The sequence below is a fragment of the Eschrichtius robustus genome, chromosome 9 (assembly GCF_028021215.1).
Source record: "Eschrichtius robustus isolate mEscRob2 chromosome 9, mEscRob2.pri, whole genome shotgun sequence".
In the NCBI taxonomy this organism is placed as follows: domain Eukaryota; kingdom Metazoa; phylum Chordata; class Mammalia; order Artiodactyla; family Eschrichtiidae; genus Eschrichtius; species Eschrichtius robustus.
In genome coordinates, this window is record NC_090832.1 from 48571907 (window position 1) to 48591417 (window position 19511).

General features: G+C 34.4%; 1 protein-coding gene across 1 annotated transcript; it reads left to right on the forward strand.

Annotated features, from left to right (window-relative positions):
* Positions 1-7: 7 nt before the first annotated feature.
* On the forward strand, positions 8-18930 carry TUBE1 (tubulin epsilon 1). Its single transcript, XM_068551214.1, has 12 exons — positions 8-132; positions 227-300; positions 953-1005; positions 3503-3560; positions 7194-7309; positions 9721-9842; positions 12680-12867; positions 13086-13261; positions 14073-14213; positions 17167-17307; positions 17945-18119; positions 18425-18930. Exons 1-12 carry the CDS (start codon positions 108-110, stop codon positions 18581-18583), a joined length of 1428 nt encoding a protein of 475 aa, XP_068407315.1. The 5' UTR covers positions 8-107; the 3' UTR covers positions 18584-18930.
* The last annotated feature ends 581 nt before the right edge of the window (positions 18931-19511 follow it).

Genomic DNA, 19511 nt, shown 5'->3' on the forward strand with positions numbered 1-19511 from the left:
AGCGTGACTTACGGCCGTCCCGCCGACTCGGACAGAGCAGTTGGTGGGCCGGAAATGCGCAAGGCAGGCGCGGGTTCCTGGTTGCAGCGGGACGGCCGCGCCGCAGCATGACCCAGTCGGTGGTCATACAGGGTAAGCCGCCCCGGGAGGGTGGGGACCCGGTCGCCGCCGAGGCGAGTGGCCCTGTTGCTGCCTAATGTCTATTCTCTTACCTTCCTGGGTGCAGTCGGCCAGTGCGGAAACCAGATTGGCTGCTGCTTCTGGGACCTGGCGCTGAGGGAGCACGCCGCGGTCAACCAGGTACCGGCCCCGCCGCGCGGGAGACCCCCACGCCCGCCTGTCCCCGAGGCTCTTCCAAAAAATAAGAATTAATGCTTTGGGAGCTTTTATCTGGCCGGTATAAGTTGTATGGGATCTTCTCGGTAAAGGGAAGAGTTTTTAAACTTTTGGTTTAAACTGGTTTTTAAACTTCTGTTGGCATTAGACACAAGAGTCCAAACGAACACTCGCCGGAGACCTTAGTCTTAAGGTTCCTTAATTCTCTGGGTTGCATCTTTATCAGGGTTCTTGTGAGGAGCAATGAGATAGCATATGTGAAAGTACTTTGTAAAATAGGTACCATGTGTGGCATTATATTCCTTAATTTAACCAGTCAGCTTTTAAAATATCACCAAGAATGCAGGGAAAGCTCTCATTTGATGCACCTGCTCTACAGTCCTGTGGGGGACGCCTTTTCTCAGTACCTTCAGCTGCACTTAATCCATAGATCTCGCGGTATTTGCTCTTCTCTAGATTGGAAGAATCACTATAAGCATTTTATGATTGTTTGCTTTTTCTTATTGTAGCCGTATGCCGGCCTTTAAAGTATTGTGGGATTATTAAATTAAAAGGACTTCGTTTGGGAAAGAGGCAAAACGTAATCAAGCACTAATAAATGTTTTTTTTTTTTTAGAAAGCAATTTATGATGAGGCAATAAGCAGCTTCTTTAGAAATGTGGATACCAGGTAAGATGGGGTTAAAGTCTGTCACATAGCTTAATAATTATTTTCATGTCAGCAGTTTGGGAGAAAATTCTTCAGAGGACAGTAAAAGCAGTTGATAGCTGTAAAGAAGTTGTTTGGCTTTTTTGTTTGTTTTTCTCATTATTGAAAGCATATTGTCATTCTCTTGTCATTAATATTCTCATATCATTAGGCAGGGCAGGACAACAGGTTTCCTTTTAAAACCATATGAAGGAATAAAAAGAAACTTTAGTGTGCTTAATTTTAACTTGACCTTGAAATAAAGTTTCACTAAAAGGAATGCTGAAAATTTCCCTGAGAGTGTCTAGTTAGTGCATTCAGTAATGGCTAACTTTTGAAAGAAAAATATATTGTTTACATTTCTGTGATATTACTTGTGGTCAGGAGTATTTGCTCTACAAATAGAATGTGCTAAAAAGGAGCAAAGCAGTTGTCAGATTAGTTTTATTTAATAAAGGGTATATGTAAGTATATATCTTTTACCTGAAAGAGTAATTTGACATTCAGGGTGTGTTTCTAAGCTTTTAATGTTAAATCATGAAGTTCATGCATTTTCAAAATGCTTAATAAAACTAAACCTGCCAGGCTTGAACTGAAAAATACATACTTTAGATCCAGTTTTAATCTAATAAAGATTTCAGTTCTAGTTTGAATTAGTTCGTTGGGTGTTTGAGGCAGTTATCTCTCCGGGAAGGCTAATTAGGCCCGACTTCCGTAGTGAATTTCAGAGTCTGACCCTCAGGCTTGCAAACTCAGAAACTTCGATGGCATCTTGAGAATGGGTCCAGTGCTCTCTAGTACAGGCAGATAAACCAAACTCAGATAGGAAATTACAAAGCAGAAAGTCAATGTAGTCATGGACAGTGGAGCTATAACTCAAAAAGACTAGACACCCATTTTCTTTCAAAAGCACATTCTCTTCTGTAGGAAATCTATCAGGAAAGCTAAATAATAAAAGGTTACTTAGTGACCATGGAATCAGACCAAGGTAAGTTAGGTGTATTACCTTAATGACTGGTGTTATTTATCTTTATTAATATGGAGATATCTGTCACATAGACTAGATTATTTCTTGTTTGTAAACTAGAACATCTTCTTCCCTAGATACTATTAAGAGACTCAAATTTGCCTTTGTAGTACTTCCTTGTAGGAAGTATTCTAACTAAATCTGTACTTCCATTCCCTCTGTAATACTCCTTTCATTGAATATTACATAGTTGAGACTCAGCCTGGAAGCCATTCTCTCTTAATCAGGTGACTTTACGTAACTCTATTCTCATCTACTCGGTTCATTTTATAATTTAACCTGAGAGCATACTTATTTCTCCAATATCAAGTTTGAGGAGAAGGGCCTTGGCATCTTGCTCTTCTTTCCAGTGTAGTATCAACACATGCAGCATCTATTCCACAAGTTAGTACAAAAATTCTTTTTCAAAAATAAGACCACACCTTTGTATATACTTCTTTATTTGAGGAAATTATCATACCTTTTAAATAACATGATAGGAATTTACCTATACCAGGGGTTGGCAAACCTTTCCTGTAAAGGACCAGATGGTAGATATTTCAGGTTTTGCAGACCATAAAGTCCATATCACATCTCCTTGAGTCCGCCATTGTTGTATGAATGCAGGTATAGATAGTACGTAAACAAATGAGCGTGGCTTTGTTCCAGTAAAACTTGTTTTCACAAGTAGCTGGTCAGACTTGGCTTGAGGATTATAGATTATCAGCCCCCGACCTATAGCATCATCTATGCTCAATTCAGCATCATCTATGTTCAATTTACCTTCATATATTCTGTCTTGTAAACTATATTGACTTGTCCACTGTTTTAGTCATAGATTTAGTTACTTTGGTGACTTATCTTCAACATGAAATTCTAGGAACAGCCTTAGATACTCAACTGTATATCACTGATATGTTAGTTGACGTGTGTCTGGCTACAACAGAAAGCCTCACTAATGGTGGCTTAAACAGTAGATGTATCCAGTTATGTCACATACAAAGAAATCTGTGTTTAGAGAAGTGCCCTAAAGACCAGGATACTGTCATATTGTTTCATGTGTTGGTTTTTTGTCCTCTTGTTTTTTTACTTCATAACCATAAAATGACAGCCTCCACTGCCAGGAATCCCATCCAGATTCGTGTTCAAGGTCGGAAAAAGGACCAACTGCATCTGGTCCTTTTTATCAGAAAGCTTCCCAGAATATCTCCTTTTTATTTCATTACCCAGAACTGGATTACATGACCAGCCCAAACTACAAAGAAAGCCAGGGAAATAAGTACCTCACTTTTTCAGCCTATTGGGAGGTGGGTAAGGGAGAAGGAGATTATGAATGGCTTCTTTGTTGCCTTTTGTGTCTGCCTCACTTGGCCTATAAGTAGCTTTACTATGTGAATGGAAGTTAACTTTATTACCTGATAGCACTATTAGCGTGGAAGATCTTATGACCTTTTCTCATCTTTTATCTTTCAGAGTGGTTGGTGATGGTGGCAGTATTTCCAAGGGGAAAATTTGTTCTTTAAAAGCACGAGTAAGTCTTATATACTTGGATTCTTATATTGCGTGTGTTTTTAAAATAACTCTACTTCTGTAACTATCATAAGAATAAAATTTTAATGTAACTTCTCAAAATAAAAACAAGGTATTTGCTAAGCCACATTTAATATAAATATAATTAAGCAGACATTTGTGTCTCCCTGAAACTTTAGGGGGAAAATTTTGTGCTTAAAGTGAAAATACTGCATATTTGGCATTTTTTCTAAATGTTTTAGGGGAAATATATGTCTAGATAAATGATAACAAAAGCTTTCTTAACTCTAAGCCTAAAATACATTCTAATGAAGGTTAATTTTCATATAAAAATGATGAAAGGTTTATTTGCACCGGAGTTACTATTCCCAATACAAAGCATAGATTCAACCACATTCTAGTGAATACATAACATAACCATGTAAGACCTCCTGAACAAAAATACTTCTAGTCAATAGCCCATATTTAGTCTTAATCTCATTGCAATAACACTTCTCTTCTGTGATTGTGTCTCTGCAACAAACTGCTTTTTCCAGCTGTTGATCAGTAATGTTTGACTGTGACAGAAAAGAAAGGCAGTTTTGGTGCTCTGGAAGTAATTGAGATGATAAGGATCAGACCTGGAGTAGTGGCTGAAAGAGTAGAGAGCAGTAATGTTGTAGTACCTGGGAACCATCTCCTTGTATCTGTGATCTCCATGTCCTTGGGAAACAAATTTAGGGCAGAGACTACGTGCTTGTAGTCTGTTAGGATAATTGATTAACATTTGGTATAGTTCATGCCTTGGAGAGTGCTAACATCCCAATCCAAATCTTACTCAGAGATAAAGAAACGTTGACATTTCCTAGACCACTCCCAGTTTGAGCTCTTTCCCACCACCCTACCAGTGAGCAAGTTGGGAAATGGAGGAAACACTGCTGGAAGAGAATAAATCAGCATGTTTCTATAGCCTTTGGCTTTTTTCCTAGAAGGTGTTCTTCCATTTCTTCTTAGTAGTCTTGGTATCATATGGCTCTGATCACTGAAGAGTCTAGGCTTCAAAAGGTAATTTGGTGGCTGAGTTCCTCCACTGTGTTAATAGGCAAACACTCAGAATTTTGTAAATCCTGTATTACAATTAAGGGGAAGCTCAAGGGCCTGAAAGCTATCACCAGGTAGCTCTGGAAGAAAATAATAAACATCAAATCTTGGAAATTGTGACTCCAGATCTTGGATGGCTAAGTGAGGAATCCAGAATAATTCCTTGTAATTGTAATTAATTTCCGATGGAAGAACAAATCAGAGGTCTTATGTGACTAAGGAAAGATTGAAAGAGTTACAGACTGTCAGGGTTTAGTGCTAAGTGACTCCGACAGTGATGATTCTCTCAAAACTGACTTCAGGAGGTGCTTGAATGTCAGTTTGTATTCTGTATTCCCCTTCCTTTGCCTGATTGCAAAGTAATTGAAAGCATGGCTTAAATATGTTTAATCTTCCACAAATCATCTCAATAAATCTGTTTTGGAGCAAGGACAGTAGAAGCTAATTTTGTTCTTTTTTGTAATCTTACGCAACAGTGAAATGCCTCTTACGTGGTTGATTAGGTGTTAAAGTCAGCATTTAAGATAAAAATTGCATGTTTTTAAAAATATCCTTGAAAATCCCTAAAATTGCCAAGAAATGACCCTGTATAGTCCTGTGTATGTATATTGATGCTGTATTTAAAGGAGCACATTTATAAAACAGAATTTTACAGTCTTTCTAATATACCACTGTAATATGATGATATAACATGTGATATTACTCAGCCATAAAAAGAAACGAAATTGAGTTATTTGTAGTGAGGTGGATGGACCTAGAGTCTGTCATACAGAGTGAAGTAAGTCAGAAAGAGAAAAACAAATACCGTATGCTAACACATATATATGGAATCTAAAAAAAAAAAAAAAAGATCATGAAGAACCTAGGGGCAGGACGGGAATAAAGATGCAGACCTACTAGAGAATGGACTTGAGGACACGGGGAGGGGAAGGGTAAGCTGGGACGAAGTGAGAGAGTGGCATGGACATATATACACTACCAAATGTAAAATAGATAGCTAGTGGGAAGCAGCAGCATAGCACAGGGAGATCAGCTCGGTGCTTTGTGACCACCTAGAGGGGTGGGATAGGGAGAGTGGGAGGGAGACGCAAGAGGGAGGAGATATGGGGATATACGTATATGTATAGCTGATTCACTTTGTTATAAAGCAGAAACTAACACACCATTGTAAAATAATTATACTCCAATAAGGATGTTTAAAAAAAAAGTGGTATACTATCATACAATTAGAAATATATTTCTAAAGTACTGTGTAATAATATTTTAATTGCCAGCTTACAGTAGCATACTTAATTACACAAATAATTGAATTCACAGAATTTAAATGGGCATAAATTGTGACTCCACTGTAGTCAGTACTCGGTAAGTGCCAAACTTGACTGTCTCCCTTTGATAAGATAATAGAGCATAGAGTTTGGTGGTTAAGAGTGAAGATTCTGCAGCCAGGCTAGCCAGGTTTGAATCAGCTCTACCACTTCCTAGCTGGGTGATCACAGCCAAGTTATTTAACTTTTCTAGGCCTCAGTTTCCTCATGTGTAAACTGGGAGTAATTACAGTACCTATGCATAGGGTTGTGAGGATTAAATGGGGTGATACATGTACAGTGGCATGTAGGAAGTGCTTAATGTTACATGCTCACCAGCACTGAAAAAGCCCATAAATCAAGCACTTTCTCTGTGACACTGAATCAAAGGCTTAGGTTAAAGGGTATCCTAACATCATTTCAGATTACTTTTTTCAGCTTTGCTTTTTTATTTATTTAACTCTATTTTATTCTTTCATTCTTCCTCAGTGTAGAAACTATAGAAAGTAAAGTACAAAACAGTGGGGACAGAGGGTATATAATTCTACTACCAAGCTATCCCTGTTTACATTTTGCTGTATTTCCATCCAGTCTTTTCTATTTTTCTTTCCATAGCTAATTTTATGTTTTATTTTCTCATTTTCTTCTTAGTAATAGAGGTTATCTCCCATGTCAATAAAGTTTGTGATATTTAGTGAGTTTGTGAATTCAGATTGCGAGTTACTTACGGGAAGGGACCCTGTTGTCATCTTTGACATCTATCCAGTGCCTTGGCTTTGCACGTAATAGTAGTTTACTAATTTGATTTGGACAGTTTTCGGCTGTGATTCATAAAGAGCAGCATGGTTATTCCTAGTGACCAAATACATTAATGAACCCTACATTTATTGAGAATTGTTTCTGGTTAAGGTTACCTTCTAAACTTCTGAGACCTTGTTCTCAAGAAATTTATAGTCACATAAGCACATAAATAAAAGAATTGTTAGAAAATCAGACAGAATTATTCAGTTCCTTTTTTTCCTTCTTCTTCTTAGGGTAAGAATTTAGAATCCATCTTTTCATTGGATTCCACCTTTGGAGCAGAGTGAAATTATTTTTTAATTTTTATAACAGACTGCACAAAGAGAGTCAAAGATTTGATCAAACTTAAACTATAAAAAGAACAATGCAACTTCTAGCTCAAAAATTCTTTTTATTTACAGAGTGACTAAAGAAAAATATGCTAATTACATTTTATTTGTCTTTCTCAGGCTGTCTTGATTGACATGGAGGAAGGGGTAGTAAATGAAATTCTTCAGGGACCATTGAGAGATGTATTTGATAGTAAGCAGCTCATCACTGATATTTCTGGCTCAGGAAATAATTGGTGAGAATATGCTGGATGTAAAAATTAAATGTCATCTGAAAAAAATGAGGAATCTTTCCTTTATTCTGATAGGTCCTGCTGACATGAAAGCAAGATACAACTTGCCATACCTAACTCTAGGCCTTTCAGCCCATATCTTTTCCTTGATAGATGATGGTGTTCACAATGCTTGGAAGCCATCTGTATCCTAGTTGTTTCTCTTTTTTTTTTAAGAAAAAGATGAATCATGAAAAACTGATTTACTAAATTTCTTGTTGTAATTTGATTCTTGCATAACTGCTAAGTAGTGACAAAAGTTTTATTTTTTTTTGATATGTAGTTCCACATTTATATATTTATTCTATAGAACCCTTCACTTGTCCATAAAGATACAAATGAAAGATTGTTCACTGAAACATTGTTTTTAACATCAGATAATACTCAACAGGGGTTTGTTTAAATCAACTATAGTATATCCATACAATGGAAAATCATGCAACTCTTATAAAATGTAACATATCTGCATGGAAATTTTCTGACATTTTAAAAATCAGAAGTATTAAGGCACGGAACAATGTGGCTAGCATACTAATTTGTATATGAAAACGCTTACCTTTTTTTTTTTAACATCTTTATTGGAGTATAATTGCTTTACATTGTTGTGTTAGTTTCTGCTGTATAACAAAGTGAATCAGCTATACGTATACATATATCCCCATATCCCCTCCCTCTTCCATCTCCCTCCCACCCCTCTAGGTGGTCACAAAGCACCGAGCTGATCTCCCTGTGCTATGCGGCTGCTTCCCACTAACTAGCTGTTTTACATTTGGTAGTGTGTATATGTCCATGCCACTCTCTCACTTTGTCCCAGCTTACCCTTCCCCCTCCCCGTGTCCTCAAGTCCATTCTCTATGTCTGCGTCTTTATTCCTGTCCTGTCCCTAGGTTCTTCAGAACCTTTTTTTTTTTTAGATTCCATATATATGTGTTAGCGTATGGTATTTGTTTTTCTCTTTCTGACTTACTTCACTCTGTATGACAGACTCTCGGTCCATCCACCTCACTACAAATAACTCAATTTTGTTTCTTTTTATGGCAGATTAATATTCCATTGTTTATATGTGCCACATCTTCTTTATCCATTCATCTGTTGATGGACACTTAGGTTGCTTCCATGTCCTAGCTATTGTAAATAGTGCTGCAGTGAACATTGTGGTGCATGAGTCTTTTTGAATTATGGTTTTCTCAGGGTATATGCCCAGTAGTGAGATTGCTGGGTCATATGGTAGTTCTATTTTTAGTTTTTTAAGGAACCTCCATACTGTTCTCCATAGTGGCTGTATCAATTTAAAACTTGTAAGTATTTTTATAAACTGTTCTCTTACCTATAGTATTTGACTCTGTCAAAGTTTTCCCATGGGTCAGATTTAATAGAATTGATAGAGATGCAAGCTAGACCAGTGTCCCAGCATTCAAGGTCAGTCTGAGGCTATATTTGGCCCTTAAATATATAATGGTCTCTTCTCCTTAATGGGAAAAAAGCTCCAACAGTGATCATTTTAAAATTTACATTGACACTGGTTTTGCTGTTTTTTAAAAAGTAAGTAGCTTCTTGTTTGCCAATCTAATATTTGTTATTTAAATTATTTGCAGTTAGTCCCTCAGGTTTATAATGTGTAATATTGTGTAATTTTACTAAAGCATGAATTTGAGTCTTGAGACTCATTTGGGGAGAACCAGTCACTAAATAAGTGAGTCCACCTAACCATCCAACCAGCTTTCTCTAATTGTTGTATAACTTATTCTGTAACTTTTGAGTTACACCTGACTACATGTTGTATGGAAATCGTTCTTACATTTCAATTCATCATAATACTTGCAAATTTGGGCAACCAAAAAGGCTTGCAGAGCCTCATGAATATCAGTTTTGTACTGTGTGGCATTTCATCTAGTAATAACATGATATGACCAATATTTTTTTCATGTTTTAAACCAAAGTAGGTCAGTTTAAATTTTTTTATTTTTATGTCTTTCTAGTTGACCACATTCTGCTTTTTAATACATAAAAGACAGTGCAATCAGTTTACTTTCAATGAAGATGAGAAAAAACTATGTAACTAAAAACTTGTTTTGTTGTAATTATACCTTAAGAGCAGATAAATTTTAAAAACCATAGTTTAATATCCATTGATAATGAACTATTTTATCAGGATATTTGAGGATTATAGGTATATATATTTGTTAAATTATCTTCCTGTATCCTTGAGATATCATAATATGATTTATTGATGTTAAACAGGAATAGAATTTACTTACTACAGTAAAAATACTTTTTCAAGCTTATTTATAGTCTTTTCATTTAGTTCAGAAATAATAAAATCTTGAAATAATAAATGCAAGGATATTTTTTTTAATCTATATTCTTTTTTCCAGGGCTGTGGGTCACAAAGTGTTTGGCAGTCTTTATCAGGAACAGATTTTAGAGAAACTCAGAAAGTCAGCAGAGCACTGTGATTGTTTGCAGTGTTTTTTTGTAATACATTCCATGGGAGGAGGTAAAATTATTTATTCATTTGTCTATAACAATGTGCAAATGCAAGTGAGAATTCTTTTTGCCAACATAAGTCTTGTTTTCAGACCTTTGCTTAATAAATATAGAACTATTAAGAATTGAGTGTGTTTATGAATGTATGTACATAACAGCTTTTTATCTTAAATTTTTGTCAAATTGTGTCACTATGACCATTTTTTAAAAATTTAAACCCTTTTAAAGAGTCAGTAGAACTGAATCTGAAAAAATTTTTTCTTTTATCTTTAGTAGAAGGTAGATTTCAGTATAAGCTTTTTGGGAATGCTGCCTTTTTCCTAAGAGCTTGCTTGTGCAGTTTCATATGCTGACTAGAACTAAGTATTTGTGGCATATTCATAGGTACGTTTGCAAAAGAATATCAGTACCCTTTTGTTAACCACCTTCAATCCTTTCTTGTGTCCAATAAGAGAAATAAGTAAAAGAAACCCTCTTAGTCAACTCCCTTAAATCATTCCTTACATGGTAATTAATCACCTTGACCTAGAATAAATGATCTACATTGCTTTCTTTCCCAGGGAAGCCTGTACCTTGCAAGTGAAGTATTTTGCTCCCCTGTTCCATGAAGTAGAAACAGATCATAATTTGATAATTTCAAAAGAGAATTAGCCTATTTTAAAAGAAAAATTTGCCATGCTTTTTTCCTCCAAGCTGAGATTAAGATTTTTATGTTCAGCAGGTTAATGTACAGTTGACTTTCTTATACATATCTGTTATTCAGTATGGTAGCATTTGAAAATTAAAGTTAAAATTGCTATGTAACCATGCCTTTAGAAGACCATCGTAATCATTAAATTAAGAAACTAATTTTCTTTATACTGGTATAATTAACCTTCAGATTTTGAGTAAGTTTTCGAAAAAAACCAATTTGATTTATAGTTCATTATGGTGCTTTTTTTATATCTCTCTATTTCTCAGAATCTCAGTAGACTGTACTTTATTCATAATTCACTGAAAATGGCAAAAATACTTTAAATAATATTGAAGGCTAAAAATGAAGTCTTTTCCCACATCTAATCCCTAATCTCTCTCCTCACAGATAATCAAGTTTGCTAGTGTCTGTCCTTCCAGATATTTCCTGTGCCCATTGTGTGTGTTTTTACATAAACAAGATCATGCAATACATACTACCATGTAATGTTTTCACTTTAAATCTTTCCTGAACATCTTTCATCAGCTCTGTCCAATTGTGAGAATATGTAATAATTTTTAAAGTCAGTTCCTCATTGATGGATGTCAAGTTATTTATGGTTTTTAGCTACTACATAAAATCCCCAGCAAACATCTGGTACCTACATCTTTGTTCATTTGTGCCACAATAGCTGTAGGCAATATTCCTAGAAAGGAAAGTGGAACCAAAGAATATGTACATTTTAAGTTTTGGTTGATATTACTAAATAACCTTCCTATATTATTGCATCAATCCGTATGATTAGCAGCAATTTATAAGAGTTTATTTCCCCACACTCACCAACACTGAGTATTATGAGACATAAATCTGTCGAATACAATATGTTCAAAATTATATTGTTTTAATTTGCATTTTTTAATTAGAGAAAAGGTTGAGCATCTTTACATCTATTTGCCATTTGATTTATTTTGAGTTACAATTTATATCCTTTGCTCATTTTTCCATTGCATTATTCATATTTTTTTGTTGTTGATTTGTGACCCTCTTTATTAAAGAAATTGAGTCCTCCATCATGTTTGAAGGTTTTTTCTTAGTTCGCCTTTTTATTTTGTTTGTTTTTATATATACATATAGAAAGAGAGGCGAGTTTTGTTTATTTTTAATGGAATCAAAACTATCTGTTCTATAATGGCTCTGGTTTTTTATAATGCTTAGAAAGTCCTCATTAAAGATTAACCCAAAAAATCTCCCTCGCTTTCATCTAATATTTTTAATATCAGCCTTTTAATATTTATCCAAATGGGGTTAGAGCATTATTGGCTTTTAAACTTTTTCTCATCAGGACAGCAAGAAATACGTTTTACATTACAAACCAACACAAACACATACACAAACTAAAACAAAAGATTATTTACCCACACCATATGTGACATACTAATATTTCTGCCTTTCATTTAAGAAAAGAAAATACTGGTCCTAACCTTATAAATTAGTTTCATAGCCCACTGATGGTTAACAAGCCATAGTTTGAAAAGCACCAGGGTAAAGGATTCCAGTTTTCTCTCTTTAAGTTCTTAAAAATATCTGAATTTATATATATGTAACTCTGTGTGTCAGAAAATTACCTTAATGAAATTCTTAGAGTTTCTGCTTTTAGATAGATAGTAAAAAAGTTTCTTCTTTGAAACTTTTGTAAATTCAAGTTGGTCATGCTTAACTTTAAACAATTTTAACTCAGCATTTAAGTTGCTTAATGTCAGGATAGTGTTCATCATTAAGATTATATAGGTGCTACACTAAAGATGTCAAGATAATTTGTTTTTTCTTAAGTTGCTTAACATCAAGTGTAGACTAAATACTGTCTTAGTTGCATTTTTTACTCTTCAGTCAGTTCTTTTGACATCATAGAGATATAACTTAAATGTAAAAAAGTGTAAAATGTAGAAAGGCCTCTCATCATCACAGTCAGACCCAGAGGTTGAATTCATGACTTTAAGTCTCACTACCTATATTGTCTTCATTTCTTTATCTGAAATTAATTAGTTAATATATAATCACAGGAATAAGTTGAAAATTGTATGTCTTTAATAAATAGGTTTTTACCAAAAAAACACAGAATTCCGTTATATTCTGAACCATTTATGCTGTTTTCTTTTTGAAATCTTAATCTTCAGGAACAGGATCTGGACTTGGCACATTTCTTTTAAAGGTGCTTGAGGATGAATTCCCAGAAGTATACAGATTCGTGACTTCAGTTTATCCTTCTGGTGAAGATGATGTCATAACCTCGCCTTATAATAGCATGTTGGCAATGAAGGAACTTAATGAGCATGCAGACTGTGTGTTGCCCATTGACAACCAAGTAAGAAATGGCATTGTAATTTATGGACATATTATGTATGCATTCAATCCTGTGTTACGCTTATGTGTGTACGTGAAACAGTCTCTTCACTTTTCAGCCTACCCGTCTAAGAGAAAAAATAAGTTTAAATTGCTTTTTTTTGTCTTTTCTTCCTGGTAGAATGTCATCTATGTCCTCTCTTCTTAATAGCTTCTCTCCCAATATTTTTTCCTTAAAAGTCTTTATTTGACATCATTAGCAAAATTGACCTCATGGTGAATTCTGGAAAGTTGGGTACAGCTATAAAGCCAAAGAGTCTGGTTACTTCAAGTGCTGGAGCTTTTAAAAAGCGGCAGGAGAAACCATTTGATGCAATGAACAACATTGTGGCAAATTTGCTGCTCAACCTAACAAGGTAATCCTGTTGACAGTGTACTTAAGGGCAGTTTAAAAACTTCACTTGCTTTTGATAATGTTTTGCAGTAGCATTTTTTAGTTATTCTGAGTTGTAGAAGCTTTTTAAAAAACTTTATTTAAAATAAAAATTTTAGTTTGTCTAGTGTTTTCAGATCTTGGAGTGATAGACCAGAATTTTATTTCCTCTGACTCCAGAGCAGCATTTTATTTTCCCCAGGTACGTTCCATGGAATATTAACAGATGTTAAATGGTAAAGGGTTTTGAAGGATATACACTTGAGAAACACTTGGTTAGACAAAAACAAACTTGGTTTTTTTTTTTGCTGCGAAATGTCTTAACCTTTTAAACCAGCTAATCTATACCTCTTTATTAGCTGGTCCAAAATATTTCTTCGACTTTGATCTAAAAAATTGCTTTGGCATTATTATATTCCAAATTGTAGAGCATGTAAGCAAATCCCGGGGGAATTTAGTAAGGCTTATAGAATAATTAAATAACTATTGAATTGTATGTATTTAATTCAATCTAAAGTCTGTTTTAAGTAAGATTTTTATGTAGGTAATTAGCAACTGTAATAGAGCGGTTACACTTCAGATAATCCTGAAATAAGAATTGCTGTAGATGTTATGTTATATTTTAATTATCTTTATACATGATGTTCATGATACTAAATTTCACTAATACAGAAAAAAAGAGCATATATTCTCTACTGAAGTACAGCGTACAAAAGGATGTAGGAAAGTGCCTGCTGACTAAATCAAGCTACATTAAGTTAAATATTTTTCGTGCTTTAATGTTAATTTTTTAGCTCTGCAAGGTTTGAAGGATCCCTTAATATGGACCTTAATGAAATCAGCATGAATTTAGTTCCTTTTCCTCAACTGCATTATCTTGTGTCAAGCCTAACACCTCTGTATACATTGGCAGATGTTAACGTTCCTTCTCGAAGGTAAGATGTAGTAACTTTATTCCAATTACTTGAGGGCTCAAATTACTTTAAAAACAAACACATTTTAAAGAGAAAAGTTTATAATAACTCTAGTTATTTCTTCATACCATTTTCTTTGTGAGAATTATATAAAATATAGGTGATGACAGCCATTTTTCCATTAAGTGAATACTTCCTTATTTAGAAGTCATTGTTTAAAAATGTCAGTATTAAACTATTTGAAATTAAATCTAATAACTAAATTTTTAAGCTTATGAAAATTAGTAAAGATATAATTTTTATTGAAAAAGATTTAAAGGCTTTGAAGTCTGATGTACTTACGTACGAATGCTAATTCTATCATTTACTAGCTACAGAACCTTGGGCAGGTGACGAACTTTTAGTTTTTCTCATCTTTAAAAATGAGAGTCAGAGTACCTACCTCATAAGCTTGTTGGTATATTAAATAAGAGTATCTTTTAAAGCTCTTACCACAGTCTAGCACCATAGAGGGTTTACAGATATTACTCTATTATAGCTATTATGTATCACTTCCAGAACACCTTGTTTTATAACTGTGTCATTTTTAAGCATAAAACTTACATCAATTGACTTAACAAAAATGTAGTTGTAACATACTCTTAGCATATACAGTGATGATGAGCTTGAAAAGGTCACACTGACATTCACAGTTGACTGAGGGAAAAGGTCTTGTCAGACTCTGCTAGAGGAAATTATGTAAATGATAAAGTAAAAACTAGATTACAGATCTTTTTAATAGTTTAAATTTTGGCAACATAACAATTCTATACTGTGGGAATGTCACAGTAATACTGATTAACTTCTATTTGAGCAAGTAACAAATAACTGACTATGCCAACTAATAGGTGCGGTCTCTTTCTTTGTGGGATGCTGATGAGCTTAACAGGTTAAGCGACTTGCATAGTTTACTGAACATGGGAATCAATCATTAAATGTTTGCTTTTATTATCAGCCCAGCATATTAAAAATGAGTATATTTAGTAAGAGGTACACTTTTAATGTGGACACATAGAATGTAAATTGGTGCTAAACTATTTATTGTACAATAGTGATTATCCAGACATTTAAAGTTACTCCTTAAAAAAATAAAGACATGTAATTTCTAATTAAGTTCAGCATAATCCTGCTTGTGTGTGTGTGTACACATTTTTCTTTTTGGTTGTGCCGGGCGTTAGTTGTGGCAGGTGGGCTCCTTAGTCGCAGCTTACCAGCTCCTTAGTTGTGGCATGCGAACTCTTAGTTGCAGCATGCATATGGCATTTAGTTCCCCGAGCAGGGATTGAACCCAGGCCCCCTGCATTGGAAGCACGGAGTTTTAAGCACGGTGCCACCAGGGAAGTCCCGTGCTTGGTATATTTTGATAAAGATAATACAGTGTCAACATTTAAAATTTTTATTTATATAATTATAGCTTGTTGCAGGTTTGTTTTTAATTAAAATATGTTAGTGGAAAACCTGTAAGGAACCTTAAGAATGTTAGACTCTTAAGGAACTTATCACAGTGTTCTTTCTAGCTTTCTGGGTTTTTTCCTTTTTCTTTTTGCTTCTACTGTACTATAGGTATTTCAAAGGCTGCCATATTCACATATGGACACGTTTATCCTTGAGCAAATAATAAATTGTTTTTAAATTGTACTATTAAAAGGCGTAGTTTTAAAACTTTAATTTCTTAGTAGTAGTTTACAAACAACTGAGAATGGTTTTTGGATGTGCTTCATATTAATAAACGTCATCTAGTCCATTTTTATCAATGAAAATGTTAAAGCACATATTAGAGTGTGTATGTTAAATTCCTTGTTTCTAACGTAAAGAGAAATATCCCAATAACTATAAATAGCTCCTTGCTAGTTTTTATATTTTTTTGACAAAAGAATGAGTGTGCCTACTTGTTGTATAGTGGTTCTTAACCTTTTCTGGGTTTCCTTGACTTCATAAAAATGCCTAAAAGCACATACACACCACAATTTTGAGCACAGTAGAGGATTCATGAATCCCCCAAAGCTCACCATCCACTAAGAGAGTCCTCTACCCTTACTGTAGAAGAATCAGGATAGAATGTAAGCTCCATTAGAGTAGGAAATTTCTGTTGTTGTTCACTGCTGGGTCTCTTGCACCTAGAATAGTGCCTGGCACATAATAGGCATTTAGTAAATATCTACTGAATGAATAGGCAGCATAGTGTAATTTCTGTGGCTCTTCCTAGACATTCTGCAAATTCAGCACACAGTTCTGGCTAGAGTTATCTAAGGAACCTAATCATATTTGTATTGAGTTCAGTGGGATTTAAGAACCAGACTGGGGTCATATTAGAGGCCTAGGAGCCTGCATATTATTAGATATAAACTTCATCGGTCAGTTTTATCTTCCTCTCTTTAGAGGAATGATAAAAGAATGAAGTTAAAAGACTTCATGCACTTAAAAGCCTCCCTTTTCAGGAATAGTAGTATAGAGTAGTGTCTTTTTTGGAGAGCCTAACATTGTCCTTTGATAGCTTCCTCCTTATTATTCCTAGCTAATTTATGATACATTTTATAGACAAAGTAATCTTAATGTAGTAGGTTTTTAATTAGTTTTGATAGTTCTGATACTACGAAGTAGATAAGCATACTGAACTAAGTAAAAATGACACAATTTTCAGAAATTAGTACTACATAGAGCTAGCTCACTAATGATGTAGTCAATATTTTGTAGCTACCTGAAATCACCAATATATTGCAGAAGCTTTTTATTCCCCCTAAAAAAAAATATTGCGTGATTTCCTCTCCTCATATTTATCCAGATTGCTTTGAGGAAATGATAGCTGAGATTCAGAATATATTTGTGTGTGAAGTGTATTTACCTGTAGATGACTGTCTTTTCATTTTATAGTTACACATAGAAGAAAGATGTAGTGCAGTATTTTGTATAAACAGTGACTGTCTCATTGTTTTAGGTTGGATCAGATGTTTTCAGATGCCTTCAGTAAAGATCACCAGCTAATTCAAGCTGACCCCAAACATAGTCTCTACCTCGCCTGTGCCCTCATGGTTAGAGGAAATGTACAGATTTCTGATCTTCGCAGAAATATTGAAAGGTTCAATTTTATATTTTTCAAGATAATGTTATGTGTACTGTTTGTAACAGTGTAGCATGTGGTTAAGTAGCACTGTGAACTTAATTGAAGTGTGACTTTGAGCAAGCTACTTAGCCTCTCAGCCTGTTTTCCTCAAATGTAGAATAAGAATAATAATAATACAAAGTTGTTATTTATGTTAATTATGTTATGCACATTAGATGATGAGATGTTATTTTCTGAAAATGTTCAGGAAATTTAGCTATTGTTATTGTTTTTATTACCACCGCTACTACCACTACACTGCTTCTAAGTTTGTTTTACTATTTGACAGTCTTATTTTTTAGGAAAACTGCTCTATTGAATTACAAAGTAAGGAAAATTATAATACCTTCATTTCTTTTCATCCCCAGATTTCTAATGTTAAGGAATGTGTTTCTAGCTTCTTGAATCACCATTACGGCCAATTTAATGTCCCTTAGTTCACTGTCAGACTGTACCATAATACTGCTAGTATTAAAAAATAGGTAACTTACATTATATACTAAGCACTTAGAATGGTACCATTAGTAATGTCCTAGTTTAACTAATGTGGGCTGCCATAATATGGCAGATATTTTAGTACCTTAATTCTTACCTTTGAGTTTTTGCATCTCAGATTAAAACCTTCTCTACGGTTTGTCTCCTGGAATCAAGAAGGCTGGAAGACCAGCCTGTGTTCAGTACCTCCTGTGGGCCATTCCCATTCATTATTAGCTTTAGCAAACAACACATGCGTGAAGCCTACCTTCATAGAACTGAGAGAGAGATTCACGAGGCTCTACAAAAAAAGGGTAATCATCAGTACACCTTTCTAACTATATGTGTTTATTTTGGCTATTTAAGATGTATTGTCAAGAATTAAAGTAACACAAATCAGGTGTGATCCCGCCTGCTCTGTGTATTGATTATAACTGAAGAGGAGAGGCTTACTCAGACTAAATGAGAAATCTCATGGGTTTATAGGATTTAGGTTCTCATTTCTCTTGTAAAGCTGAGTGTGAACTATCATTTTAATAAGAATAGTTACATTATAGGATAGTTGTCTGTATTAAATTTCCTGAAAATGGTCAACATCATTCAGTTTTTTTATTTATAGGCTCATCTTCATCACTATCTACAAGTTGAAGGGATGGAGGAAAGCTGTTTCACAGAAGCCATGTCATCTTTATCAGCACTCATACAGGAATATGACCAACTGGATGCCACAAAAAGCATGCCTGCAGAAGATTTACCTAGACTACGCGTAGCTGTGTGAAAAAGAAACCCCAAGGATACAATTTCTTTTTCTTAATTTCACATTTTTTGTCCCCTTACCTTTCTATTTTAGAATTTTTGTGATTCAGAAAGCCTGATGTGTGTTTTTCATATTGGGAAGGTTTTTGTCTTTAGAGTAGTTTCCATTTAATGACAGTTTGTTGATGATCCCACTGTGTGAAATTAGCCAAGTCCTAGTGCCTTGACTTTAAACATCTGTCTTCCAAAAAGTCGTGTTTTCTAAAATTGAGAGAACAGAGTTCTTCAACATTTTATTTTATTTATAGTCTCATATTTAGGCATTTATACAGAGATAATCATGTCTTCAATAAAAGTCTTGTACAGATATATTTTTTATATTTATTGATAATTTATGTCTTCACATTCTGTTTAAATTCTAACTCTTTAAAAGTAAATATGGGAGTAGAAGAACACAGTATAAATATTTCTATGTAATACCCACTAACTTCAGGAATAGATTTTATTGCATCTTGAGGTTTTATTTCTTCTTTGGGTAACCACTTGTTCGCACTCAAAAGAATCACAATTTACAATTATTTTAACTTGTATTAAATTATTTTTAAATATAATGGTTTTTTTATCAAACCAGTTAATTTTGTAACAATAAATGTCCATGTTTTTAAACTATGCTACTTATCAGTTTTGCTTGTCCCTTTTTTTTTTTTTTTTTTTTTTTTTTTTGGCCATGCTGCGTTGCATGTGGGATCTTAGTTCCCCAACCAGGGATCAGACCTGCACCCCTTGCATTGGAAGCGTGGAGTCTTAACCAGTGAACTGCCAGGGAAGGCCCACTTGTCACTATTTATACAAGCAAACAGAACATTACTAAGCTTGATATTTTCTTTGAAACTTTGCAGTAAATGACTAATAGTCTAGTGAAAGTGTTCCAGTTACTATAAATCTCGTTT